Source organism: Strix aluco, chromosome 3 (assembly GCF_031877795.1).
Source record: "Strix aluco isolate bStrAlu1 chromosome 3, bStrAlu1.hap1, whole genome shotgun sequence".
NCBI classification, from domain to species: domain Eukaryota; kingdom Metazoa; phylum Chordata; class Aves; order Strigiformes; family Strigidae; genus Strix; species Strix aluco.
In genome coordinates, this window is record NC_133933.1 from 81,705,836 (window position 1) to 81,733,759 (window position 27,924).

A 27,924-nucleotide genomic window follows, 5' to 3' on the forward strand; every position below is an offset into this window, starting at 1 on the left:
CATATTACAATATTCACCTCACTAGAGGGTCACTCACATACTGTACATGTGAAAATGTGTATTCTGGAAACAAAGTCAAAACAAGCATTCAGGAGACTGACAATGAAATAAAACACCCCACCTTTAATCCTTGTGCTGTATGTATGCTGCAAACCACTCCCTCATAGGAATGATTAGAAATAGTTTTCATTCATGGAGATTTAAGTCCGGAAGACAACACTGATCTTTCGAATTATAAGGGAAGATAAATTTATCTAGTTACCCCTAAACTACACTCAAGAATTGTGCTCAATTACAGCATATTTTGAAGAAAATATATTCTGAAGACATAAGAGATGGAGAATTAACTATTTCCTATGACACTGCTGTAATGATTAATTACTGTTTGTCTTAAAAAATATTTCCAACTAAGTTCAAGAACTGCATCTAAACCAAACTCATGGAGGTTAAAACTGCGCCAAAGTTAACGACCCCAAAAATCACCAACTGCCACCTTTGCTGCAGTCACAATCAAGAAGCTGGAACAGCTTCTGCTAAACTAGCGTTAAGGCAACATACAGAAATCACATCAATTACTGCTCTGCAGACAGAATTCTGCCTTGAGAGCTTTTCACAAACACTGGAATTCGCCGGGGGGGGGGGGGGGGGGTGGTAGCAGAGGTGGGGAGGTTATAGAAAGCAACTTTTAAAAACTGTCCTGTTTTCAACAATCCAAGATAGAAGTTCAGAATATTAGTTTGGGTCACAATGAAGCCACAACAGAATGACTGTGAGGTTAGAGGGCACTTTTATCAACAGGCAGATGGTGGTATCAGAGACCTCACTAAATTCATAATTAAGCTGATAACAGAACTGCTGCAAAATTTTTCCTTCTTATATGATACCACAGTGATGGGGAAGGGCAACAGTACAGCTGTAGCTCCAAAGGTTATTTTCCTGCAGGAGAATGGGATTGAAGGTAGCAAAGGATCAGAAAAGACAATTTTTTTGCATGCTAGTACCTGCAGATAATAAAAATCAGGTTCTCTTTTCTCGTTTATTAAATATATGTACAAGTTTTGCAGAATCAGTCTCAAATAGGTAAATTGCCCCATGGTGTACAAGGATTTGGGTAAGTTCAGCACATGCGTCAACCTGCAAGAAGAACGAAGACTTGGCATATAAGCTTCTCAGGAAAGAGATCATGTGTTGGTTATAAAGCAGAAAATACACTTATAGTCCTATAATAACACCAAACAATTGCTCCTTTCAAAATATTTTACAATGCTTAATGAGAAGAATGGCAGAGGAGGCCATCTGAAAAAAAATATTTACTTTCCAACGCTTAATAGAATGCTTAGAAAAGCAAAGTCCAACGAACCATACTGGAGGGGAGGGGGTGAAAGAGCTAAGTTATTGGCACAAATTGAAAATGTTAGGCCAATATTACATAAAACAAATGGGAAAAAAAAAAAAACCCACACCTGCTGAAGTGAGCAGTTCAAATCAGAAGAGACAGTTTACAGCTAAGGTACAAGAACAAGAACTTGGCCTGTCCTCCCATCTTCATGACCTTAATGAATCACTGAACCCTGATTTAGCCTTCTTACAGTCCACTACGGGCAGTACATGAAGCAGTATTTAAGCTTCTAGAGAAACATATGAGTTGGAACTAAATTCTGCTTTTTTGCACACATGCCTGTGACATTATTCTGAAATAAGATTACTTGCACTATTTCCATACACACGCCATTTAACAATCTGACCTACAGATTAAAGTAGAAAAAGACAGAAAAGCTTATCATTGAAATTTCAACTTTATGCAAATGCTATTTGTGAAGTCTTTTAATTAAGGGAAAAGGTACAAAAGTGTGAAAAGCAAATCACAAAAACAAAGAAAAGACTATAAACCAGTGATCATAAAAACAAGATTATAAACCAATTCAATAATGGCTGCCCACCCCTGCAGATGTCCTCAAATAACATACGTAAGGACTACCATCCCTTTAACGTGGAAGCTGAAGAACTATTCCTAACACCACTGGATCTGCTCTGACAACTTTTTAAAAATGGTAATAGGTTGGTTATAAAAAGCAATCTACATAGATTTAGTGTGTTAGTCCAATATCAAATAAAACATACACAACTACAGCGCTTGTCTATTTTCCGTTGGAGCTATAAGTATTGTACAATCACAATGTAACATGTGCATGTGAACATCTGTCAATCCTCCTAGATCTGCTGACTGACTCTCAGACCTCTGGGACCCACCTGACGTCAACTGAATCCTCACACTTCTGTCAGACTGACAGAGGATGAGTAGCTCTCACCAGACCTCTGCTTCTAACCTAAGCCTCAAGTCAACAAAACCTAGTTCCCCATAAATTTGTGTATTGTACGGCCTTTCAAAGCAAGGCTGCCAGATGGAGCTCAGCTGTCGCATACATCGGAGGATCCTTAAGGGAAAAAAGTCCCTCAGACATCCTAAAGCACAGTAGGAGTTCTGGCAGACGCTAGCGCGCTCGCCGCCACGCCGTGCGCTTAACGAGGCAGCGCACGGCAGCCCTGTGCGGCACCGTGAACTCGGGAAGCCACGGGGCCCCCTTCACGGATCCCCCGCCGCCAACCCCCGGCCGCGCCGCCCGGGGACGCGGGGCCCCTCCGGGGGGTGGGTCGGCCCAGGCGGGGGAACGCGAGGACACGGCCGGGACACGCCAGTGCGGCCGGGCCGGTGCGCGTCCCGCCGGCTGCCGCCTTCCTCGCGCCGGCAGGCCCCGCTCCTCTCGGCCCGGCCCCTCCTCCGTCGGAGGGGAGACCGGCGGCGCGGCGACGAGGGACACGGCCACCCCACGGTGCCCTCCGTGCGCGGTGCCCCCATAGCCTGTCGCCCACCCTCCCTTCGCCCGACTGCGTGCAGGGCAAGGCAGGACAGGGCTCAGGGCCGGCGAGCCCCCTCCCGCGGCGGGACTGACCTCTCTGGAGGGCGACGACCCTTGCCGGTAGCAGGCGGGCGGCGCGCCGCGCCGAAGCGCGCAGCAGGCAGCGCGCAGTAACCAAGGGCGACACGGGAGCCGCCATCTTCCCGGCCCGGCCTCTGCGGCGGGGGCGCGGGGCGCGCTGGGAAATGGAGTCCCGCCGCCCCCCGGGGCAACGGCCGCGGTCCTGCGGGGCAGCTGGGCCTCGGCCGGTGCCGGGCGAGTCGTTCCAGCGGGGGTCCCCGGTTCCCCTCTCCCTCCCCTTGCCCCCCCCCACACCAAGCCGCAGGCGGTGGGGCAGCCCCCGGGGAGCCGGCCGCGCCCGCCCCAGGGCCGCGCTCCCCGCGCAGCCGCTGCGGCCGCCCGGCACAAACCGCCCTTCACAGACACGCCGAGTGTCACGCTGGTGCCGTTTATAGTCCCTTAGTGCCCTATCCGCGCACTCACATTTCCCAAACACCTTGCTTGTCGCCTGTGATTTGTATCGTGCTGCCTCGTGGCTGCATCCGATGCAGCAGCTTTCAGGCCAGCTTGGCTGTCACTGAGGAGTTTTGGCAACTGAATGTGCATTTGTCGATGATTTCTAGTTCGTGTTGTTTATCTTTTAAAGCATGGACCATAAAACACTAAGGACAAATATTCCTGGCCAGAGTTACAGCCTATCTGCACATTAGAAGTACAACCACTTTTATGCCTACGAACATACATTTAAACCACAACAGCAAGATACGTTAACGTAAAAGCAGATTTCCCTGAAGATAATACAAAACTAGAGGCTGAATCAGTCCCGTACGTCTGGTGCATGCTTAGCACACGGTAAGCCTGTTCTTGGCAGTATCACCTGAGATACCCACGTGGGCCTCCTGATCGCTCCTCGGGAGAACACCAACCACCTGCCTCCTTTGGTAGGTACCCAACTGTCTTACCCAACCACCTCCATTATGACTACAAAGCTCTTTTGACAGAAAAGCACAATGCAAAAGGCCTGCGCTCCACGGGAAAGTCACTGGCACTCGGGAATTGCTGACTGTAACACTTGCCTGTTCGCTGGCTGGCCAGCCATTCCCATCCAAAACATACCCAAAGGTCAGGATGGGGCTTCAAATGTTGCCTGTGGAGTGCATTGTGAAAGAAATAGATACAAAATGTCTGCTCATGGTAAAAGCACAAAACAAATACTTTAACTGACTTTTGTTTTGCAACGTCGGAATTCCTATGTCTTATTCTAGAATGACACTTCTGTGCAACATGAGAAAGCGAGCACGAAATTTTCATAGACTATTCATCAACTTTTGTTTATAAAAGTATAGCAAAATGTTGCATCAGGGCACTATAGAACAGTTTGCAAACAAAAGTTGATTATATCCTGAATAGTATTACTAATTTTAAAAATAATATTTATGATCCTGAAAATATTAACAGTGATTGAAGTTATGTTTTAACATGTTCAGCTGTTTTAAAATATGTAGTTGCTCCAGACACATCTTCAGTGCTATATACCTAATTAAGTCATGAACTAAAATGCCAATTTATCACATCTTAAAAGAGCTGTTTTCAGTGCATTTTCTTTCATCTTTCCTTTATTGAGCATTTATTGGTTTTGACTCATTCTAGCACGTTATAGCTATCAACACCTGTGCCCATTTAGGAATGAATTCCCAGTACAAATCATAGTGAATTGAATAGACATCTCAAAGATGCATCACAATTGTTGCAATATTTTTAGAAACTCAAACAAGGAAACAAACAACTTCAGTAAAAGTGATTTAAATAACAAATAAGTTATCCTTATAAACAGCTTATCTCCTTGAGAACAAAGAATAAACAAGGCAACAAGAGACGGTTTTTCTTCCATTATTAACTCAGATCACAATACGAATGGGTGAAATGTCAAGAATAATTGGAGAAAATGACAGCATAATCTTCAGCAAAAACATCTGATTTATTTAAATTGTCACCGTTTTTTTCTTAACCTTGTTATCCAAGGCAGCATAGAAAAACTTCCCATTTGGGTCTATTCTGACATCTTCTACCTAAGTGAATAAACCCTCTGCAATGCTATGAGCCTTCCTATACACTGGCAAACTCTGAAGTGCCACCATACACAGCATGGCACACCCCAGGAGCTGAATCTGCATTGGCTGTAAGCACTTGGAAAAAACATGTTTTGGTGTTAACCTAAAAGAACAGGACTTTCAAGTATACTTCTGTAGATTAGCATGGTTAACATCCTGTAACAGATACAGATCCGTTCTGTAGTACGTTTGTATACTTCATTCCCTGTACCTGTCCCTTTGCTCACCTCCAAAAATATGACATTGCCACTGTGTAGAAATTAAACTGACACTTGTTCAACACAGCTGCATTATTAGTCTGCCAGCTAGCCAAAAGTACAGGTTGTCTTTAACAGGAATAGAAATCAGGGGTATAAGAAAACCCCTCCAGAGGCCCCCTCTTGCCTCCAGTGGTATAAACTACACTCCTTTTAGAAATCCTGATGTGCTGAACCCTATGGGGATGTATATGTTCAAGGGTCTTTGGGTCTCTGCCAGACCCTCTCTGAGTTTCTGCAGAAAGAGGGCAAGTTTTACCTGCCTGCAAAGCTCCAAGATAATCCCACCATGGGAAACATCTTTGGCGCTCAAATTTTTTACATAGAACTGACCATTCAGCCTACTCTACAAAAACGGATTTTGTGGCTAGTTTTCATCAACACAGTCTTCATCAAAAGCCATTTTCCTAGGATTATATCAAAACCCTTTGGGGTAAACTTGGTATTAACTTCCTCTATTTTGAGATAATCAAGTATGCTATTAATAGTCTACATTGCTTATAAAGCCTTAGATTAATAAAGCTTCATAAATGTCCCCAGACTTAGGGACTTACAGCCATTTTCACTATCTGCATTTCAGTCAGTTCAAACAGTTAAATGTGTTAGACATTCATTGCAGTTTTCCAGCTACATGGGCACTACTCAGCATCTCTCAGAACACAGAGTTCACAGAAATTAATGCTGTGAGGTGGACATTTTAAATATTAAGGAATCTAGAAGCGTGTTATGAGAATCATCCCTTGTTGAAAGGGCTAATATTGTGTAAAAAGGGAGAAGAGGAATTGAATGCAATAGTCAAATCTGAATACAAATATATATATAAAATGTGGATATTGCAAATTATATTTATAATCCTAATATTTTTATCTGGCAGATAAGTACACAATGCACATATTCAAACACCATGTTTCAAAGCACTGTCAGCTAGTGCAGGGATCAGGAAGTAATTTTTCCACATAAAGCATTGCACAATTTGTTCAATGCCTTGTGGGTTTTGCCTTATCCTGAGTCAGCATTCCCCACAAGTTTTGACAAAATATGCCTGTGTTGAATAAAATGTGTTAACCTGGGCACTTGTCAGAAGGCTGGAAAGTCCTAACTGGATAATGGAGAGATTTCGTTTCCTTTTCAGTTAAATGGGACCTTTTCTTTTAAAAACAAAGAAACAAACAAAAAGCTACTTGAGAGGTATTACTATACCAAATTTAAGAATTAATCATCCATTAATACCTGCTTTCTGTGGGTTCATGCTGTGAGACTCTGGTATTCATCCTGCCACTTGAAGTTATGACAGAAAATCTTTGTGTCATACTTGAATAAATAATGTGTAATAACAAACCCACGAGTACCTAAACTCTTGGTTGTTACTCTAAACGCTTGATTTCTTGCATCTAATCTTTGGACCTACAAACACAGCTGACCTCTCTTCCTCCAGATTTGAAATTTGGCCCAAAGTTCATGTCAGAAACAGAATTAAAACTTGCTTCTCTGAATTTATGATCACCTCTTCTCCTGAGAGAAGAAGCTTTCTAGCAAGCAGAAACAACTACAGATAGTGTAACTCCAGCCTGATGGATCGTAAAAACCATCTGAAACACAATTCAAAATAAACAAATGCATTTTCTGTGGGTTGGAAAGAAACAAGGAGTCTCACAGGACTCTGATTTCCCCCACCTTCACTCCTTCTCTTTGCCTCATTAGCCAGTGTGGCATGCATGCTTTCACATGATGTAAGGGGTGCTAGTCATGAAGCAGGGCATCTTCCCCTTTGTCTCGCAGGTCAGAGGATTTGAATTTGACCTCAGTATAAAAAACAGGGATGGAAGACCACCAAATCACTGTAACCCTACTTACCAATGCTATTGACACATGGGCACTAGTTCACTCCCTGTAGATTGCCTCCATACAGCTCTCCACCATGAGTTATCTCTGTGAGGAAAAGCAGGCAGAACAATAGTGCTAAAATGGTATGCAGTGAGAAAAGCATTCAACTTAAGCCTCACTCTTAGTTATTTACCCAGTGTGAGAACAAGTTATATTCTTGATTCATCATAGGCTCCTCAACTTCCCAAATGTACAATATTAGGCAATTTTTTTGTTTCTTTGGAATAGGTAATGAAATCAGGCTTGGCCAGGAGGCAGACTACATTATACTTAAGACAATACCAGTGCTGTGCCATATTTTCATATTCGCAGTCAGATGTGGCAGCATAGGTTGTGTAACAACAAAAGCTTATCCAGATGCATGCACATGTAATCTCAGTAGAATTAATGAGTTTTTTCTTGCCTTGTTGCAAGACCAGTTTAATAACTAGTACAGTTCAGGTAAGGCTCCCTTTCACTCCCTCGTTGTAAAAATGTCAGCTTCATTTCTCTTTATAAAGTGAATAGTTGGTGGCTATTAGCAGCAGAAAGAAAGGATGTAAGGAAGGTGCGCTTGTAAGGGGGAGAAATAATACTGGAGGAGTGATGAGCAGAAAATTCACAGAAAAGTTACGAAGCAAACCACCTATAGCATGCTGGTTATGTGGATGGTCTATTTTTGTACCTTGGGTTCATCTCTGCTTTCTGATTATCTTTTTAACATAGACAACCGCTACCCAAACTTGCCAGATGTTAACTTTGAACCTCTTGGATGTGATTTGTGGACAGCCTGCTATTTTGCCTACTGCCTAGACACAAATTTTTAAGAAAAAAAAATGTAACTGAGTTTTCCTACAGTCTCATTCTACCTGGATAAAGTATTGTGTAGACATAGAACGTGGCGTCACCAGAACCCTCTTTTATGGACTGCACGTGAAAAGTCGCAGCCAGGAGTTATGTCCTGTTGTTGCCATATGTTGTTAAAACGTTCTCTAGTTTAAAAAAAATCGGCTAGCTTGCTGCTGCGCTGACTGAATCGCACCGCCGCTGTCTGTTTATGTTCCTGATCGGTGAGACCGCATCAACAGAGGCCTCGGCCTCACCGGGGAGCGCCTGCACCGAGCCACCGAGCCACCCCCCCCCCCCCCGCCCCGGGGAGCCCCCGCGCAGCCGGCGGGAGGAGGGCCGAGCCCCACAGAGTGCGTCCGGCCCGGTCCGCTCCGGCCCGGCCCGTGGCACCGCCCGCCTGGCGGGCGGGCCCCAGAGAGCGGTCCCCAGGCCGGCCGCGCCATATCTCCCGCGCCCACCGGGATCCGTAGTTCGGAGGGCAGGCGGCCGCGCCGAGAGTAACGAGCGGGCGGCCCCTGAGGCCTACAAATCCCAGCATGCCTTGCGCGCGGGCGGCGGGCGCATCCGCCAGCGGCGGCGGCGTGGGTGCGCGTTGCCGGGCAGTCAGCTGGCCGCGGGGCGATAAGAGGGCGGGCGGCGCGGGGCGGCGGAGCTCGGTGCTCGCTCGCTTGTTCGCTCGCTCGCTCACCCGTTCGCCTCCTGCCGCACTCCGCCATGGCCGAGACGATCGCGGACACCCGGCGGCTGATCAGCAAGCCGCAGAATCTGAACGACGCCTACGGGCCGCCCAGCAACTTCCTGGAGATCGACGTGGGCAACCCGCAGACGGTGGGGGTGGGCCGCGGCCGCTTCACCACCTACGAGATCCGCGTCAAGGTGAGGGCTCGGCCCGGCGGCGGCGGGCGCTGGAGCCCGCCCCGCTCCTGCTCGCCGAGGGGCCGGCCCCGCCGCCCTGGCCCGGGCCGGTGGCGCCCAGCGGGCAGCTCCGCGGGGGACGTGCCCGCACCTCCCGCGGCGGGGCCCGGCGCCTCGGGAGCAAAAATATAAGGTTGGAGAAGGTGAATGCGGAGCCTGTGTGCCGGTGTTGGGCTCCGGCCGGCCCTTATGTAAGCGGCGGGGGTGTCCCCCGGGCCGGGGTGGCGGTGGCGGGCTGCCGCCGCCGTGCCCTTCAGGGCCGGTTCGGCAGGTGGGGCGGCGATGGCTGAGCAGCAGTGGACTTCATCCTCGGCCTGAGCAGGCCCAGCTTCTGCAGCCGACTGGAGCTGATAACTCTCCTGGTCTAGCGGTAGCTGAGACAACACATCTCAGTGAAGATAACCAAAGGGCAACTGCTCTTTCAGCACTGCTGTGCACAATTGCTGTTAAGACTGAAATGTTGCTGTACTCTGAGCAGTTGCTTGTCTGTCTGTAAGTAAATAAAAGAGGGCAGACTCAGCTGTCTGAGGTACAGTAATATGGGCGGATCTGCCATGAGAAGGAGGTCAAGTTCAGGATTCTAGCAGCCTCAAAAACCTGTAGTGAATGTGTAAATAAGTCTAGTGGGCACATGTGCTGGATCAAAGCTAACTGAAGTGATAAGGTGAGTGTATATGGGGGAGGGCTTCCTCTTTTGTACCTGAAATGTAAATTGAGTGCCTAATAAATAGACCTGTTTCTTGCTGTGTGCTATTAAATACTTTTTCTTAGTAGCACTAGACTCCTTCCTAGCTGTAAGGGCTGTCTTCACTGACTTGACCCAAAGGCTAGTAGTCTTAAGCTTCAGAAAAGCTATGTGAAATCATTACGATGTTCCCTGATCTTTCTAGTTTAATAAACAGGGCCTGGAGGAGTAGACAGAAAAATGCAGTATCTGTGGCATCGTCCTTGAATGTGGCTGGTAGGGACTTGAGGCAGGGCACCCTTTTAGTCTGTGCTGTCAGGGATAAGTTGGGTTAAGAAAGATGACTTCTTACAATTTTATCTTTTATAACTTGTGTCTGAGTCTACTACCTCATACAGCTTTACTCTGTCACAGCTGATTAAACCTGGTCAGTTATTTCAGGCAGTAATAGAGGGGGAAGAAGCCTCATTCACCCCTTGCACACATTCTCTGCAATATGAGTTCTTTCACTGGGCACCATGGAGTGCACATGCATACCTTCATGGCAGGAGAGGCTTTAGCTGAGGGCTGCTGCCTTGGTTGCTAAAATTCTTCAGACAAGACTGAAATCCTGTGTGGATTTTCTGATACTAAAGGTCTATGTTCTCAGCTTAGTGTGACTTTACTTAAAAAAACAAAATCAACACTTATCTAAAGCTACTAGGGAGGATACTTCCTTAGTTCTGATGCTCCTAAATTGACATGTCCAGTAGCTATTCTCATGTTTCAGGATGTGTCCACAGGGCAGGCAGAATAAACTGAAACAATTGTAGCCTGTGTTTGGTCTCTGTGTGAGGACAAACCAGAACTTGACGACTTACGTTGTGTTACACTGCCCTTATCAGGACCCTAACTGTCCACCTAGCAGAAAGATGTAACTCTACCTTGCTGGGAAGTGTTTGTGCCTTAAGTTTCTGATGACTTTTCTTTCTGTGAGACTGAGCATTTGGAATTGCTGGAACCAAGGAAGATGATACAAAAGGGACTTAGCCATGATATGGCCTTGGGAATTAGACCAAATTTGCTCAGATTGGAAAATAATTTTTTTTACATCCCCAACTGAATTTCTTCAGGAAGGAAAGCAGAAAAACAGCTTTTGAGGTGGATTACTCTTAGCCCATGTGCTGTTTGGGGTAGAAAATTCCGGATTCCTATTGTAATGAAGACGTAGAAGTGATTTCAACAAGCATATGCTATGATAGTAGTGACCTTCTATTCTTCCTCTCAGTCCAACTACTATATAAACATTGCATCCTTTACCCTCCTAACTTGCATCTGTGCATGCCTGTATACAGGACTGTTTCTTATAATACATGATCATTCCCTTTCTACTGTACCCGTAGTGCATCCGTGCTGTATACATTCATAGCTATGATGAACTGTAAAATTGAGTTTTATGTCTCTGTATGCTAGAAGGTTACAGAGCAGGTAATACAAGTCATGCAGAATTATGTTCGCTGTCTAAACTTGTATCAATTAACTGCTTCTCAGCAGAATCCAGACCATGTTGCTAATATGCAAGTTTCAGCATGGGAGAAGAGTTCGAACTTGAATTGCTGTAGTATTGTATTTCTAAAAGGTAGTCCTTGTAGTATATAAGCTAGTATAAGCTGCTGCTTCGAGTGTGGCAGACAGGAGCTATCAGCTAGCCTCTGTGGTTTGACAACTGCTTGTGGTCACAGAAAGTAGGAGCTAACATGTGCAGTTTCCCCCAGCAGTGGCAGCTGAACAAACCTGAGGAGATGGAGTGAGTTACCTGGGTCATACCTGGAAAGCTATGTCTTCAACTAACACAACATTAAAATGTTAATAGATACAGAAATGGATGGCTTAACTGCTGTCAAGGTCTGGTAAAAGCTATTGGATAGCCTCATGTTATGACTGGAGACCATGCTAAGCCAGAAACATTGCCAGAGGACACTGAGATTCAAGTTTGTGTTGAAGCAATTAAACTTGTATCATTGTCATGGGGTTTGCCAACTCAGTCCAAGGGTAATTCTGTCTTTGCTTTGTCTGAATCTCAAAGTTTGAACTTTTTTTTGGGAAGACTGAGCTTGCTAGCAGACTCCTGAACTGATGTCTGATAAAAATCTTGCAAAAAGTACTTGTGTGAAATATGCAGAGTTCCCCTAAAGCTTCTGTTGGCAAGCTTTCTATTGGTACTGCAGCTGAAGCGTATCTGTTACTTGGAAAGCAACAAGTGGAACAACGTCATGCTTTAGTTCTTGTATTGCTGTACTCATCAACTTCTGGTGGAAGTTGGAAAGCCTAATGGGGAACTCACAAGTTTTGGGTAGACTGCTCAACAGTGTAGTACTGGATAAGCAAGTCAATTGTATTTCAGTACTTGGGAAAGTTTTTCACGGTGTGTGTCTCTGGGCAGGCTAGTAGGATGGCTGTGTGTTGTGGTAAATGCATGATACTTTCACAAGCAGTTAAGCTCTCCGAGTGCTGCAGATACAACCTATACAGCACTTCCAGTGGGGCAGCTTACTTCACAGATGGCCAGCTGGCCAAAGTATTGACCTTCTGAGCCTGACCTTGGATTAAATAACATTCTGTTCTTGGCAAACTGGACAAGGTGATGACAGGAAGCTTTCCACTGTAGCAACCAGTATAAGGCACACAACGTGGTGGTATGCTGCTACAGTGCAGCTTGGCAACAACAGTCAAATGTCTTGTTCAGTAGTGGTAAATGATAGAAAATGCCATCCTGCAGTGCTAAAATAGCAAATTTGAGTGGGTCATGTTCTTGACAAGGTACTTGAGAATTTGCTTTCCATCAGCAGCATCAGGAAGTGAGTTTGTACCATTATAAGCTATCCTTTGTGTGAAGGCTTAGGGTAAGCTAAAAAGGAGAACAATGCAGTAGGGTATAAAGCTCCAAGTGCTTTTTCTAGTGAAATAAGACTTGATTGAGTAGTCATCTCATCTAGAGGTATCTAGATGCTCACAGTATGGCAACTGTGCTGTGATTAAAACTAACATAATCAACTAGGATGCCTGCTAAAGTAATACAACAAACTGCTTCACTGCCCTTACCTCTTGAGGAAAAGTGTGAACCAACAGTTAAGTTCTCAGTGTAAATATCCTTGCATGCCATATGCTGTTTCTTGGGAGTCTCTACTAGCTGTTCACTTAGGAGCTACTGCCAGAGGGGTGGTGATTCTCTTCTACTTGTTATGCTTTTTCAGGGTGGGCTTGTGCAATGTCAACACTCTTCAACAAGGGCATGTGAATACCTGTTACTATTTATGGGCTGTAAGCCAGTCCTCTCTCTGAATTTCAGGAAGCAAATGTAGAATAAATGACAGTTGTCATATTACTATCCTGCAGCATGTCTGCAGGCCTCAATCCAGTTCCAGGTATCATTAGACTTTTACTGTAGTTGAGACAAATAGTTTTCCTGGCAAGTGCGTCACCAGGAACATCTTTGCACAAATAGATTCTGTGCAACAGCTTCAGTTGCTAAATCCTTTAAGGAGACAAGACTTAAGCTTTACAAGCTAACTTTGATCCCAGCAATTGGTGACACGCTTCTGAGCCATACACCTGCTGCAAAAGCAGTGCCATAGGAGATAAGCACATTGGTTAGAATACTGTCAACAAAGTGTAGAGGAACACAAGAACTTGCTACATTTGGGAAAATATCCCTTTGTTAACACTATTTCATCTGTTACTGTTCCTGTAGAAGTAAAAGTGACTTCTATCCTGCCTGTTTTAGTTGGGTTTGTCACCTAGAGTAGAAGGTTAAATTATCTGTTTATGGTTAGTGAAAACTTGCAGAGAAGTCATTAATATTCAAACTGACAGTTAGAACTAAAATAAAATACCTGATACAGGAGCTACTAGTCCAAGTAGTTAAAGAATTCTTTTTAGTCAAACTGAAGTTAAACAAAAAGCCTTTGTCTTCTGAATTCTATTCTTTAATGTTGAATGGCCTGTTGCCTCTAATCAGTATGATGAAACTCAGCACTAAGGCACACCTTAGCTTCTCAAGGTTCCACAGCTCAGTGGCTTGTCTTGTGGTGTAGAAAGGTAACGCCTTGCTGCTGTGCTTCCAGATGTTGTGAAATGCATCACTTGGGTGACACCAGTGCTCTTGAAGGCAGCAGTCACCTTTCCTGTATCTTCTGCAGAAAGACTTCTGTAGACCTAAGGAGAGGTGCTTGACTACATAGGCCCAGTGTGGGGAAGGAAATGAAGACACAGGCTGTGAAGTGCCTGCAGTGTTAAGAATAGTATTGGTTACAAAGGATTGGGGAAGTATATCAAAGTCCTGCTAAACTTCAGCTGTTTTTGAAAGTCTGTTCTCATTTTCATCCATTTTTTTCAAAATCTAGCTTGGATACAGTATTTGCATTTCAGCATATTTATAGTAGTCTGACTTGAGTGACTGACTGATTTGAGTCTGACTTCTGTGATCAAGTCAGAGTAAGATGGTAAATGAACGGAAAGTATAACTTGCCCAGAAAGCATTTGTCTTATGCTATGGTTTTGCAAAGTGGTAGTCTTGATCAGTTGAATGTGTCTTTGAAATGTTCTGTCCTTCAACAGTACCAAATTTCCTGTTCTTCCTGTGTTTGGCAGGGTTTGAAGTTGCAGACTCTTCTCCCACCATGAGAAGAATCAAATCTGCTGGTACACATAGTTGACTTCAGCATTGTTCAGTTTCCTAGTCGGTAAAGCTTGTGGTGGAGTAATGACTAAACACTGACTCAGTGTGGATGTGTTTAGGGATGCATAATCAGCACTAATTCTCTATTTCTCTACTACTGCAAATCTTGCATCACACTGCAAGTATGCTCTAACTGTAGTTAATTGCTCTTCTAATAGCCTATTCTAGACACTGCTGCCAGTTAGATATTTTTAGACTCCTCTTCACCTGAATCAGTAAATTTTTATTCTTTGACTTTGTTTTTCTGTTCTACAGCCCAGGTACTGCACCTTTACAAACATTAACTGTTCCATTGATCAGTAATTCAGAAAAGGACATCTGGAAGGCTAAGAACTTCCCAGGAAATTGGCTAGGGAGACAGAAGTGGAATGGCTTAGATGAAAGAAACTTCTGAAGTAAGGGGAGTGAATTTACAAATTTATTACATGTATTTGGTCTGAGCAGCTGATTTTTCTGTAAAGGTTTTTGATTAAACTAGTTTCAAGAACCTAGTCCAAAGGTACTGAACTAGTTTGGCGTTGAGGTCTGTTACTGTGTAAATAAAGTAACCAAGTCTGAATAGTGCTTCTTATTAGTATATTAGTTTAGCTGGTGACTTGGACTCTTTTTATTTCTGCGCATACAATGCAGGCCTTCATTGTCATGTATTAAGAGTGCACTCTAGTACAGTGCTGAACAGACCAAATCAAATGGAACAATGACTAATCTTTGTAGGACAGATGGCTGTGATCCAGGTAGGCATGTGATGCCAGAGTATTTTGACACATCTTTATTTTTAGATGATTTGCCAAAAAAAGTGTCAGCTTGAACTTCAGAGCAATCGGGTCTCAACTGTTTTTCATCTGGGGAAATAAATAATGCAGTGTAGATTTATGAGCTTCTAACTGTAGGGGAACTATTCTTTAAAGTTTTTTCACTTGGTAATGCAATGCCAGTTGCATTACTGGAGGCTGTTTTAGCAAGTACATAATCCTGAATGCCCTATGAAGCTATAGCACTAAGTGAAGGGTCTGAAGTTGTTGTAGCTGCTGTAACTTTTTTGATGCGAGAAGGATGGAGAAGCCCTAACCTTCTGGTCAAAGTGTAAAAACCAAATATTTTACCAAATGAAGACAGGTCCATGAACGTATTCCTTCTGTGGCTATTTCTTTAAAATCCAGCTGAAAACTTCTGTCATGGGGTGATCTTCTGGGGCATGTGACAGTATAGTTTGTGTTGGCCAGGAAGCCAATGTTGAAAGTTTAACTATAAGCTAGTGTATAGCAGGTTTACTCTAAAATCCAGAAGAAAATGAAGAAATGAAGCTGTATTTTAAGTGGTTTAAAGCCACCTCTATACCTGGAAATAAAGCTTCAGAGACTATTTCTATGGGCCTAAGCTACAAATTAATGAACAGGCACTATCAGCCTTTCTGCAGCTGTTAGGTGGCTACTTAAGAATGTGGATGTTGCTGTTCCAATAAAACTGGAGATCTGAAGATAATTTTTTGCTACTTCGTACACTTCTATCTATTTCTCTGTCTTGTTTCTTGCATGTTTGTGTATTGTAGGGATACTGGACTGTCTCTATCTTGCAAAGCCCATTAAAACTTTTGTTCCTGGTTAAAACCTATTGATTGCAGCAATTCACTGCAATTTTGTTGGCCCCATTTGACCATAGCTGGTAGATGTCAGCTAATGATTCTAGAGCATCAACTTAATGTGATCCCTCTTCAGTCATTCTCAATGAGGAATGAATGGAATGAACATTACAGTAGGCCAAACCAGAGCATATGGCAGTTATACCTTGCAATTGTGTAAAAGTAACAATCCCTTCTCCTCCCAAAAATTATTTGGTATTTCAAAGGAGGCTTTGGCTTGCTAACCGTAAAATAATTATCTAGAGTTACTAATTCTGTCTGGGTGTTGTAAAAACCTTTGCCTGAATGTGTCCTTCTTAAAGTGGGCTCCTGTTTTTACCTTTGGCTTCTGAGCATGGAACCTGAAGAATAAAGAATCACTAAACAATCTGTTTTTCTAGACTTACCCTACTTTGAGCCTTTTGACCATGGCACACTAATTCAGGTGTTCATGATGTTGGTGAACTTGATTAGGTGATGATAGATGCTGCTTGGCAAAAAACCCAGACATCCCTACACTAATTTTCATAGAGCAGCTCTGGGATCAAGGCATTGGACTTGACAAAGGTTAACTCTTGGCTAAAGACTGATAGTCTTTGTTGTTGTGTTGCTGTTAGGATTTCACTGCCTTAGTCATTAAGATGGAAAACATCCTGGCTCCATGTCTCAGTACTGTGAAGTGGGAAGCTCTATAGTTGGTACAGCTGAAGTCAGCATTGTTTAAAGCTTGGGTGTGTACATATGATCAGCTTTTTCAGTGTTCTATTAACTTTAGAATTTTTGCATGTAATGTATCTTCAAGTAGATCTGGATACCAAGTGATAAAAGGAGAGCTCTGCTTTGATCAAAAGGACTGAAACTTAGAAAAATAGCAACCTCTAATCTGACCTTTTCCAGTGGGGAAAGAGGTTTTTGTTTTCCTTCAGAAAAAAATCTAAACTTCTGGCAACTGAAGTTTAGAGCATGTTTGCCTTCTTGCTTTTTATAATTGTAGGAAATGGGGAGGTAGCTGCTTAAGTCAAGTTGGGAAGGAAACAAACCACTGGCAAGGTTTATGCAGTAACAGTGGACTGCTGCAGCCAACTTCTTGTACTAAAGGACAGCAGGCTCTTGCATTAAGAAAACTGTAATACTTTTTTATCCACCCTGAATGCTACTTACTGTAATACCCCAGAGCTTCCATTGGCTGACTGTAAATGTAGCCAAAGGGTGTAGTCTCTTGACAAAGATTACAGCTTGTATGAAGAGGTAGTAAGAAGCTTGAATTTAGCTTCTAAGAGTCAAGGCCGCAAACTTCTATCAAAAGTGAGCTGAGTGCTTTCTTTCACTCTATTTTAATGGAAATAGAGTTGTATCAAGGCTACCATAACCTACTTGAAAAGACAACATCAAAGTAGGTGCTATGGCAACAGTGCAGCTTTATTCTCAGTCACTTAGGAGTGGGAGACATGGGCAATGCAGTGCTGCTGCTGAGTGCTACATTGACAGATGAGGAAATGAATCAAATTTACCTCAAACTATCCTGGACAACTACAGCTGTGGAGTTTCTGCAGTTGTGGGGGTGGACTGGGCTGCAGTGACATTCAGAGTCAATCTTGTGGAGTGTCAGTGTGCTCTTTGAAGGAACCCAACTGCTATTTGCATTCAATTTATACCTGCAAACAAATTTGTAGGAGCAAGTCCGGCTATTCACAAGGTTTTTTCCACTCACTGGATAAATTAATCTAGTCTAGATACAGAACTCTTAAAATTACTTAGAATTCTAAACTGATGTATTTAAAATAAAGTACTGTAGTTTTCCTCCTGCATTTAAGGTAACTTGTATACCAGAACAGCTGCATTGGAGGGCTGTGTATCCCAGGCTGAATGGACAGTATTGACTAGTACTCAAACTACTTGCATTCTGCCTGTGAAAATCTCCTCACTTTTATACATGAACAATTTTTGAACTAACTGGGCATAGCTCAGGGACTGACAGTCTTCTAGCTGCGACTGTTACCTGGTTATCCAAACTACTGTCTTAAGACTGTCATTTGCTGCTGAGGTGAATTGGGAACCTCCTGAGCTTGGGGTTGGACTTGTAGTTTGAATATGTTATAATAACATAAATGTAGCTGAAGAAACACGCTTACTCTGAATACAGGTTTTGCCCTGAAATGTATTAGCAGGCCACCACTGCTTCCCGTTACCAGTTTGTTGAACCACTAGCCAAATGACTGTAGAAACCTGTTTGGCATATGAGTGGAGGAATGCAGGAGTGACTTAAGGGTCTGGGTTTGTCATCTGCTGTTTAACTATGTAATTTAACTTGTCACCAGTTCTGACAGTGTTTGTTCCAGTGTACTGGCTCGGCCATTAACTCACCCAGCAGAATACAGACGCAGTTTGACAGTAGCCAGAGAAAGCCTAATGCGTGTCTACATATAGTCTGATAGAGAAGCGGTGCTAGACAGAATCTGTCTTGTCTTAGCATCTTCCTATGCTTAGGATTTGGGGCTGTGTGGGATTTGTGCAGATGTGGTTTATTCATCCTTCTGGAATAATTCTTTATCTGCAAGTCTGACTTTTGGTTGTCTAATGTCTTGCGTAATGCATAATCCTTTCTGGCTGAGGGCTTGCATTCAAACTGCTAAGAGGCACGATTTTGGATTAGGAAGTTATTGAAAATGTTTTTGATAAAAATGAGAGTAAATATTATACTGTAGAAGAAACAATTGCTGCCAGTAATTATGCTGGAGGAATGAGCTATGCTCCAGGGGCTGTGCCAAACTGGGTCATGAGTTTCATGACAGTAGACTTTGTGGATCAGCAGGCCAGGAAGCTGACGCTATAATGCTGAATGAACATGGGAAGAAATGTTTAAAAATGAAACAAGACTAACTTCAGGTTTTGTGCCTTACTCTTATCTCTCTTCTAGTAGGCAAACAAAGCACTAAGTGTTCAGAATAGCTACTGGCACCTCAGTGATTAAACAAGGATAACTCTCAACATAACTTTTTTGATATGCTGTATGGTCTTGAAGTTGATGCTCCAATAGAAATTGAAATCTTCTGTTGACACCTTTGGGTTGTCTCCTTCTGCCAAATTCTTGCCCAGTGATAGCCCATGCTTCAGCAGCTGTCTGGCTTGCTTAATGAAAAACATCTACTACCTCCATCTACCGTGGATAGGACATGCAGAAACTCCTTTCAACTGAAGGAAAGTGGTCTGCCCAAACAGCGTAATAATGAGTGCTGTGGTTTAAGCCTGGCCAGCAGCCAAACACCATGCAGCTACTTGCTCACCTCCCCCTGCCTCAGGGAACAGAGGAGAGAATTGGAGGGGTAAAGGTAAGGAGACTCGTAGGTTGAGATAAACAATTTAACTGAAATAAAATAATAAAATAATAGTGATGATAATAATGAGATATGAGTAATGCACAATGTGGTTGCTCACCACCTGTTGACTGATGCCCAGCCCATTCCTGGCTAGTGATCCGAGAGGAGAGAAAATCCCAAAACTGCAATCTCAGAAGTGAGAGCAAACTTCCCAATCAACCCTCATCTATATACTGAGCATGATGTTGTATGATATGGAATATTCCATTGGCCAACTTGGGTCTGTTGCTCTGGCTGTGTTCCCTCCCAGCTTCTTGTGTACCTGCACTCCAGCAGGACATGAGAAGTTGAAAAGTCCTTGATTTCTTAGCGACAACTGAAAACATCAGTGTATTATTAACATTCTTCTCATACCAAATCCCATACTGAATCCAAAACACAGCACTATTTGAGCTACTAAGAAGAAAAAATTAGCTCTATCCCAGCTGAAACCAGGATGAGAAAGGCACATACAGTAACTTCAGATGTGAATATATAAAAATAGGGACCTATAGATTAACCAGTGTAAAACAGGATTCTCAATGCTTTTTTTAAATAGATCAATTTAATTAGATTTAAAAAGATCCTTTCTAACAGCTGCATATCTAAAGAATGATGCTTTATCAGTACTAATTTCTAGAGGAAGGAGAGTTGCTGCTGTTTCTGGATTTTAGGAAACGTGAGGTTTAGAAGTTGATCTCACCAGGTAGCTCTAATTCATATCCAGACCAAGAGACAGGGGACACACACTTTCCTTTACCATGTAGTTGTCAAGTTGTGACTTGTAAGCCTCTTAAAAGCATGCTAGAAAGCTCCCATTAAATCCAATTTGAACATTTCTAGAGCTTATGATCGAAACTGGAGAAGACTTTTTTCAATTTGAAGTGAAAACAAGTACTCTAACTGTCCTTTTCTTCAATGTGCTAGCTAGGCTAGCATGTCAAAAGTTCAAAAGGGAATGTAGAAGGTAAAATGAGCTCAATTGGCACTTCTACCCTCACATTGTACCTGTAAGCCTGATAAATTGCTTAGAGATTAACTTTATAGACTTCATGCCCAGAAGCATGAAAAGAGTTCCTGAAGACCTGGGAACTCATTGGTTTTTAGCTGCTTTTATTCAGTTCTAATCCCTCTTGTAAGTAACTTGAGAGGAGAATGGAATATTTTCTGCAGGTGAGAGCCTATATGTTAAATATTGTAAAGGACTTTCTACCCGAGACACTGACAAAGAGTTGATGTTGTAATGTTGAAGGCTGAACTTGGTTAAAAAGCCAATAGCTGAAATCAGAGAAAAATAATCCAGTACTTCTGGGAATCTCCTTCATGCACTCCAGGGGACCTAGCTTTATTCACTCTTGAGTAGAGTATTCTTATCCTCAAGACAAGAGTGTTTGTTTATGAAGCCTGACTTCTGACATAATAGTCTTAAGTGCAATTTTATTTGTAGTTGCTAGTACAATCAAGTGTTTTACCTGGGAAGGAGAGCTTGAATACTTTTAAGTATTTAGCAATAAGAGATTTCATAACAAAATACTGTTTTGTACTTCATAATTTGTAAATTATTGAGACATGGACAGTGGGATTGAGCCTCAGCAAGTTTGCAAACAACACCAAGCTGTGTGGTGCGGTCAACACACTGGAGGGAAGGGAGATGCCATCCAGAGGGACCTGGACAGTCTGGAGAGGTGGGCCTGTGCAAACCTCATGAAGTTGAACAAGGCCAAGTACAAGGTCCTGCACACAGGTCAAGGCAATCCCAAGTACAAATACAGGCTGGGCAATGAGTGGATTGAGAGCTGCCCTGAGGAGAAGGACTTGAGAGTAGTAGTGGATGGAAAACTGACTGTGAGCCAGCAATGTGCATTTGCAGCCCAGAAAGCCAACTGTATCCTGGGTTGCATCAAGAGAAGTGTGGCCAGCAGGTTGAGGGAGGTGATTCTCCCCTCTACTTCATGCTCGTGAGACCGCACCTGGAGTCCTGTGTCCAGCTCTGGGGCTCCCAACACAAGAAGGACATGAATCTGTTGGAGTGACTCCAGAGGAGGCCGTGAAGATGATCAGGGGGATGGAGCACCTCCCCTATGAGGACAGGCTGAGATAGCTGGGGTTGTTCAGTCTAGAGAAGAGAAGGCTCCGGGGAGACCTTATAGCAGCCTTCCAGTACTTCAAGGGGACCTACAGGAAAGATGGGGAGGGACTCTTTATCAGGGAGTGTAAGGATAGGACGAAGGGTAATGGTTTTAAACTGAAAGAGGGTAGATTTAGATTAGATGTTAGGAGGAAATTCTTTACTGTGAGGGTGGTGAGACACTGGAACAGGTTGCCCAGAGAAGTTGTGGATGCCCCCTCCCTGGAAGTGTTCAAGGACAGGTTGGATGGGGCTTTGAGCAACCTGGTCTAGTAGAAGGTGTCCCTGCCTCTGGCAGGGGGTTGGAACTAAATGATCTTTAAGGTCCCTTCCAACCCAAACCATTCTATGATTCTGAGGTGGCTTACAACTTAAAAAAAAAAAAAAGCCCAAACCAACCAAACAAAAAAAACCCAACAAAGACACTAGCTGAGAATGATTACTGTGCTTCTGACAACAGGAAAACTGGGCATAACAGCAGTCCAATGTGACCATCAGCTTCCAGGGTACTCCTCAAGAGTCTTTAAAGGTATATTAAGACAGTTAGTGAATATTCCATCTGACAACAGTAAGCTTTATTCTGTTACTGCTGGCTGTATATGGCAATTACAGACTCTGTCTTGCTTTTTAGTAGGTCATAACTCCTACAGACATTTTTGTAACACTCTACCTAGTTTGCCATCTCAATGACACTTAAGCTTCAGATTGTGGTCTTGGAGCTTTCCATTCTGGGGATGTCATTAGGAGAGTGCTCTCTCAATGTCTGGTCTTCAAATTACATGCGAGTTGGATTACAACAATGGGATAACACTGCACCCCAAGAATGTACAGAAGTAGTACTGGCTCTCACACAAGTTAGTGTAAGGACATGTATCAGGGTGCTTGGTAGTTAACATGGTCTTGTGCAGCATTATAGCCTGACTCCCATTTGATGTCTCTTTCAAGGGTGTTAGAGTTGCCTGCTGACTCCTAGCCTTGTTCAGGAAAGTTCTGTCTAATCAAGCTCTGCCTGGTTTAACTTTGTAGCAAAACAGTCTGATCTCATCAGCACTGAATGTTGTGTTGCATCTCAGCCTTGTTGACTTTGGAGCTCTCCAAACTTGGCAGCTTGTACTCTCAAATCTTCAGCTTTATCTGTCCTGAATAGATTTTCTGTAGGACTTACTGGGTTTGCTTTTAAAGATATTGGAGGCCATGTTTTATCAGGTGGCAGAAAAGTACAGGAAGCTTGGTTAATGTCCTATGCTGGTACCTGAAACACTCCCTTGAATGCAATAAAAGGAGCCTGTGGATTAAGCTGACTTTTTCTCCACCCCCCCCCCCCACCCCCCCCCCTTTCTTCCTCCCCCTCCAGTTTTGTACATATATTTTGGAAATCCAGCTTCTGAGACAGTAAGAACAGCAGATGCTTGTGCAACCTTAGGAATATCTGCTTAAGTGGCCAGCAAATCTGCTATTCTGCTAGGTGATATGGTGGCAAAATACCAGTAATTAGGATGCCATATAAATAAGGCCCACTGTTAAGCAGTTTGAGGCACAGCTTACTTGTGTAGCTTACAAAGCTTTATCTGTATTTCTGTATCTTGAGTTTCTCAATACTGTTGTTGGTGCTTAAGTGGAACTAATTTGTAACTTAACAGTTTGTTTCTTGCTTCTGCTTATCAAAACTTCTAATTTGTCTAATCAATATGTCCTTGTTTTCAGACAAATCTACCAATCTTCAAATTGAAAGAATCTACAGTCAGAAGAAGATACAGTGACTTTGAATGGCTAAGGAATGAACTAGAAAGGGAAAGCAAGGTAGGTAAAATGAAAGGTAAAGTTTTCATAGACATAAAGAGTAGTGATGCTGAAATGTTATCATTATGTTATAAAGCATATATATCATATAGAGCAGATATTGTGGTTGAAAATGTCCAGAACTAAACCACTGTGTCAGTCTTTCAGCAAACCCCAGTTATACAATGCTAGAGGCTGTTTAATGGTTTTGAGTTAAACTACTTGTAGTCAGTTTACCTCTATGGGCAGATACTGTTCTTCTCTGGTCATGTTTATTACTTCACTAGAGATGTGCTTGAGTTCGGTCCTCTAGGAGGAAGAGGTGGCACAGGACATGTATCAACTTGCTTACAGGCTGCACTTAAGGACACTTTTCTAAATCTTTCAGGTCGTGGTACCACCTCTACCAGGAAAAGCTCTTCTCCGTCAGCTCCCCTTCCGAGGAGATGATGGCATATTTGATGATTCCTTTATAGAGGAAAGGAAGCAGGCTCTCGAACAATTCATAAACAAGTAAGTGTTGGGTCTAGTTATCTGGAGACAAACCCAGAACTCGGCTCTGGAAAACTGAATTAAAGCTACTAATCCTCTAACTATGGTAGCTGCATTAGGTTCAGAATAATGACTTTCACATAATCCTGCAGTAGAATATACTAACACTGCTCATCCAGTGTTTAGTTTGGATATCTTAATGCTTACCTGAACAACTGAAATGAATGTTGTTGGTGGTGATAATTTATGCAAATTACTACTAAAATTATAGTGTTCAAAATGGTTCTACTTTTTCATTTCTGAAAAGGTAACCTCCTCTGGGTGAACAATGGATCTTACAGTGGGCTTACAGCAGTTTACTTTGATTGCAGATGGGAGATATTATCAGCTTGTGTAATGATGCATGTTTTCTCTAATCATGAGAATCTTTCTGAAGATGTAAAAACACTACCTGAGGTATGCACATATATAGTTTGAAATAGACACTTTGGATTTTGTCACTACCTTTCAAAGAGTAAGCAGAAATTATAGTAACAAAATCTTACGATTCTTTTTCTACCATCTGACACTACTAATCACTCTCTGTATATTGACCTAAAGAGCTACTTTAGTCTCTTTAACAATGTCGATCTAGACGGTGGGTAAGAAGGAATATTGTCAGTTAACCAGCTGCTCTGGTCTCTAGAGCCAGCACTGTTCAGACCAACTAGATTTGGGACTGCTCCCTTTGAAAGTTCAAGCTTGTCAGTTGCCCTAGCATTCTAATCTTGTTCAATAGTAATGCTGTTTAACAGGGACAGAGGATGTCTGAGTGAAGCCAGAACTTACCAGAATCTGCTCATCAGTTACTGTTAGTCATTTCAGGCATGTGTCTTGGAGTTGCGAGTGACTAGCTTACTAAAACTATCTGTTTTGTGCAAGTAAGTGTGACTACATGAAATCTCTTAAGTTTTTCTTCACATAGTTGCTTGTTAGCTCAGTTTAGAGGTATTGTTAATGGTTCTGAGCAGGTAAAATGCTTGACTGCTCTTTCCTCTGTTACAAGACAAGTGGAATGAATTTCCAAGACATTTAGTTTTGCATTTACACTACATGAAGGCAGATGTGCTTATGGTAAGATGGAAAGCGGGGGGTTTTTTAAGGCTGTACAGTCAAGGCAGTCATGACTGTAAAGTACAACTTTTATCCATGCAGGCTTGGGACTCTACATTAAATGCAGAAGACATGCACTTACTGAAAGTTTTGTATGCTGAGTCTAGCAATATGTGGGGGAAGGGGGCTGTATGTTCTGAAGCATAGTGAAACAGTCATCTTAACTGGAGTCTCTGAAAAATTCAGTATAACTGACAGAGTGGCCAGTTTGCTTGTATCACTTCTTCAGTCCTATAGCAAGTAATATGTTGATCTTGTGGAAGTGTAAAACTTCTTGGTCAATTTTTTCCTCCTTTGAAACATAAAAGCAGACTGTTAATGTAGATATTCATGTAGTGGCAGACTTGAGTACAGCTGGAACAAGGCTCCTCAGGCACAACTAGGTGTTCAACTTCATCAATTTATTCTAATGGCATGACCGTCTCATCAAACAAGGTACTTTGAACTAGGTAGAAGCTTCAAGGCTTCTACCAAGTATTTTGAGTACTATTGAACTTAGACCTGAAGGTAATTTTTCTCAAAGCTGGTCTTTGCTTCTAGAACTAGAGAACAGTCCCTCAGATAACCAGTATCACAGTATCCAAAAAAGATCTTTGTGCACCGAGGCCAGTTCTTGATAACCAGGAGTGTTAAGATCGATGTTGTTGAGAAGCTTACACAGCAGTGTGGCTTACTTAAGCTGGCCCAAGAGAGCTGACTTGCTGGCCCCACCATCAACATTAACTAGAGTGACATTCACAGGTGTGGCTATGTTGCAGTACTCTTGTCTGCCTGAACCTGACTTTGGGATACATGAAAAATTCTTGAAGTAGCAGCTGCTATGTGTAAGGGTCACCTTAGTGAAGAATATTGAGGAAAAGTCAATGCAGAGGGAGGTATTCATGTGAAACCAAGAGCTGAATCAGAGAGATCAGATCTAGTCTTGCAGTTCAGTCACCAATTTGCAAGCTTTCCTGAAAGGGAGAAGGAATATGCTGCTGCCTCGTCATCTTGTCCTGCATATATTTCTCTTGAAGTTCAAGGCCAGCAACTTCAGTCTGATGGGGGTAAGAAACTCAAACTAGTTATCCTAGACTGTTTTCCTTGTGAACTAGTGTTTGAGACTGGTGTCCATTTACTAGAACTTGGCAAGATTGATAGGTTTTATGACTGCACTTGAAATAATCTATCAGTGCTGAATAGGAGAGCTCAGAATCATCATTAAAGTACACCCTCAATGACAAGTGAGTAGCAACAAGTGAGTCTGTCCTGTGGTGAAATAAGCACTAATGGATACATTTGGAGAAGATGCACAAAAGTATTTGGAAGTACTGGTGGAGTTGACTGTATTACACGTGTTCAACTAGATAACTTCCATTTAGACTAGAAATGTTCTGACAGGTATGGAGGCTATAAGGCTGACATAAGCTGCCCTAGGGAGGATGGGGGAACTTTCTCTCTTAAAGGAAGAAGCCTGTCTTGATTGACCAAACTGGATATAACTCTTTTCAAACCATACTGCTTTAGGTTTTCATATCTGTAAGTGATCAGCTTCCAGGGATTCTAATTCTCTTGGATTTTTACCAAAAGGCTGCATGGTATTTTAAGGATTTAAATGCAATATCTTGTGGCTTTCTGCCAAGCTTGGGAGTGTCTTCAAACTCAATTTCAGATTCTTTACTCTTAAAAGGATGGTGGCTCAGGCTATATGTGGAACAAAACTAAATCTAAGTCTCTTCTAGAGCAGACAAGCTCTGTCTCCTGTGTCTCGTATCTAAAGACATCTGCAATTAACAGAATGGCCAGTACCCTCTGGCTGTGCATCAGTGCTGCTTGTACATGCTAGGAATGGTGACCATGGTATGTCACTGCTCTTAAGTAGTGTCAGCTTTCAGAAGACCTTCACACCCCCTGGTGGAATGAATAAGTCTTTAACTGTGTCTGGACTAACTGCTGTGGAATTAAACTGAGAACTCAGGGGTTAAGCAGCCTTTGGAAGGGTGTCCTGTGTTAAAGGCATCAAGGCCTGTAAAAATACGCTTGGTTTGCTTAACTCTAGATTTCCTAATGCTGGGATGGGCACTTTGATAGTCCCCTCAGTTGCAGGTGACAGATGACATGTTTCCAGATGATCAGAGGTAGCTCAGGCTTCCTATGGACTAACTTCATCTGGGGCAGAATGACAAATCTTGCTGCCAGACATCATTCTAGTCACCAACAGTGAACTGGAAGTGGGATCTATGCTGAAGTGCAGAACCATGGGTTATTGGTATAAAACCTTGCTCTGCTGGCTAGCTGCACGTAGACTCGATTTTTTAGCACTAATGCATGTTTTTTCTTCTCCAGGGTTGCAGGCCACCCACTGGCACAGAACGAACGCTGTCTTCACATGTTCTTACAAGATGAAGTAATAGACAAAAACTATACACCATCCAAAATAAGGCATACTTGAGTTCTGAAACTGTCTTCTCAAACATTAGTGCTTCTTATGCTTGGTTTTAAGAGGTTGTAGTTTGTCTTAGCATGCTGAGGATAAACAGGCACGAAGTCTCCACTAACATCAGTACACTGCTTGGTCTTTGCATATGCTTTATAGCATTAAAGAACTCACTTGTCTTCTAGGTAAATCCCTCTGAATCCTTGATTTAAGAGTATTATATTATGAGACCATCCATCCCTTGCAATGTCTCACAAACCTTTCCACTCTTATTTGCAATGACTTAACAATGTTTACTGACTTGGCCTTACTTGAACTTGCACAGTTGTAGTGTCACGTGTTCACTTGTATTTGACTAAACTGCTATGCTGTTTCTGAGGTAGTCATCTGTCTGAACTTCTGTAGAAAGACTGCTTTATTTCTGATACCCTGTGTGAGATACACTTATGCAATTGTCTTCAAGCTTGTAAAACACTTTATACTGAAGTAATGAGGGAATTATCTTTATATTCTGTAAGAGGAAAAAATCAAATTTATATACTAAAGTAACTTGTCTAAAGTTTTGAAATAAAAGTGAAAATGCACTTCAAATGTTTTGTCACTCTTGACCTTGAGTGGGGTATCTCATGCTTTCTGAGAAGCAGGGACTTGACTATACTAAGTGAACT

General features: G+C 42.8%; 2 protein-coding genes across 3 annotated transcripts in view; one reads left to right on the forward strand and one right to left on the reverse strand.

Annotated features, from left to right (window-relative positions):
• Positions 1-3,128, reverse strand: part of AFG1L (AFG1 like ATPase) — a 72,522-nt gene extending 69,394 nt beyond the window's left edge. Inside the window, exon 1 of the mRNA XM_074819391.1 lies at positions 2,952-3,128. Within this exon, the coding sequence (XP_074675492.1) occupies positions 2,952-3,057 (106 nt within the window). The 5' untranslated portion in view covers positions 3,058-3,128. The remainder of the gene's footprint in view (positions 1-2,951) is intronic.
• A 5,446-nt stretch (positions 3,129-8,574) lies between these two features.
• Positions 8,575-27,847, forward strand: SNX3 (sorting nexin 3). Of its 2 annotated transcripts, XM_074819392.1 has the most exons (5): positions 8,575-8,874; positions 23,122-23,217; positions 23,585-23,709; positions 24,060-24,144; positions 27,166-27,847. In XM_074819392.1, the coding sequence occupies exons 1-5, from the start codon at positions 8,713-8,715 to the stop codon at positions 27,223-27,225; spliced, it is 528 nt and encodes a 175-aa protein (XP_074675493.1). In that variant the 5' UTR covers positions 8,575-8,712; the 3' UTR covers positions 27,226-27,847. The 2 variants fall into 2 exon arrangements, with proteins under 2 accessions (XP_074675493.1, XP_074675494.1); XM_074819393.1 differs by lacking the exon at positions 24,060-24,144.
• The last annotated feature ends 77 nt before the right edge of the window (positions 27,848-27,924 follow it).

Excerpts from the sequence above, each read along its gene's own strand:
- SNX3 (XM_074819392.1), top strand. The coding sequence starts at position 8,713 with ATGGCCGAGACGATCGCGGACACCCGGCGGCTGATCAGCAAGCCGCAG. Across the intron at positions 8,875-23,121 it reads CCTACGAGATCCGCGTCAAG|ACAAATCTACCAATCTTCAA; the intron begins GTGAGGGCTCGG and ends CCTTGTTTTCAG. Across the intron at positions 24,145-27,165 it reads ATGTAAAAACACTACCTGAG|GGTTGCAGGCCACCCACTGG; the intron begins GTATGCACATAT and ends TTTCTTCTCCAG.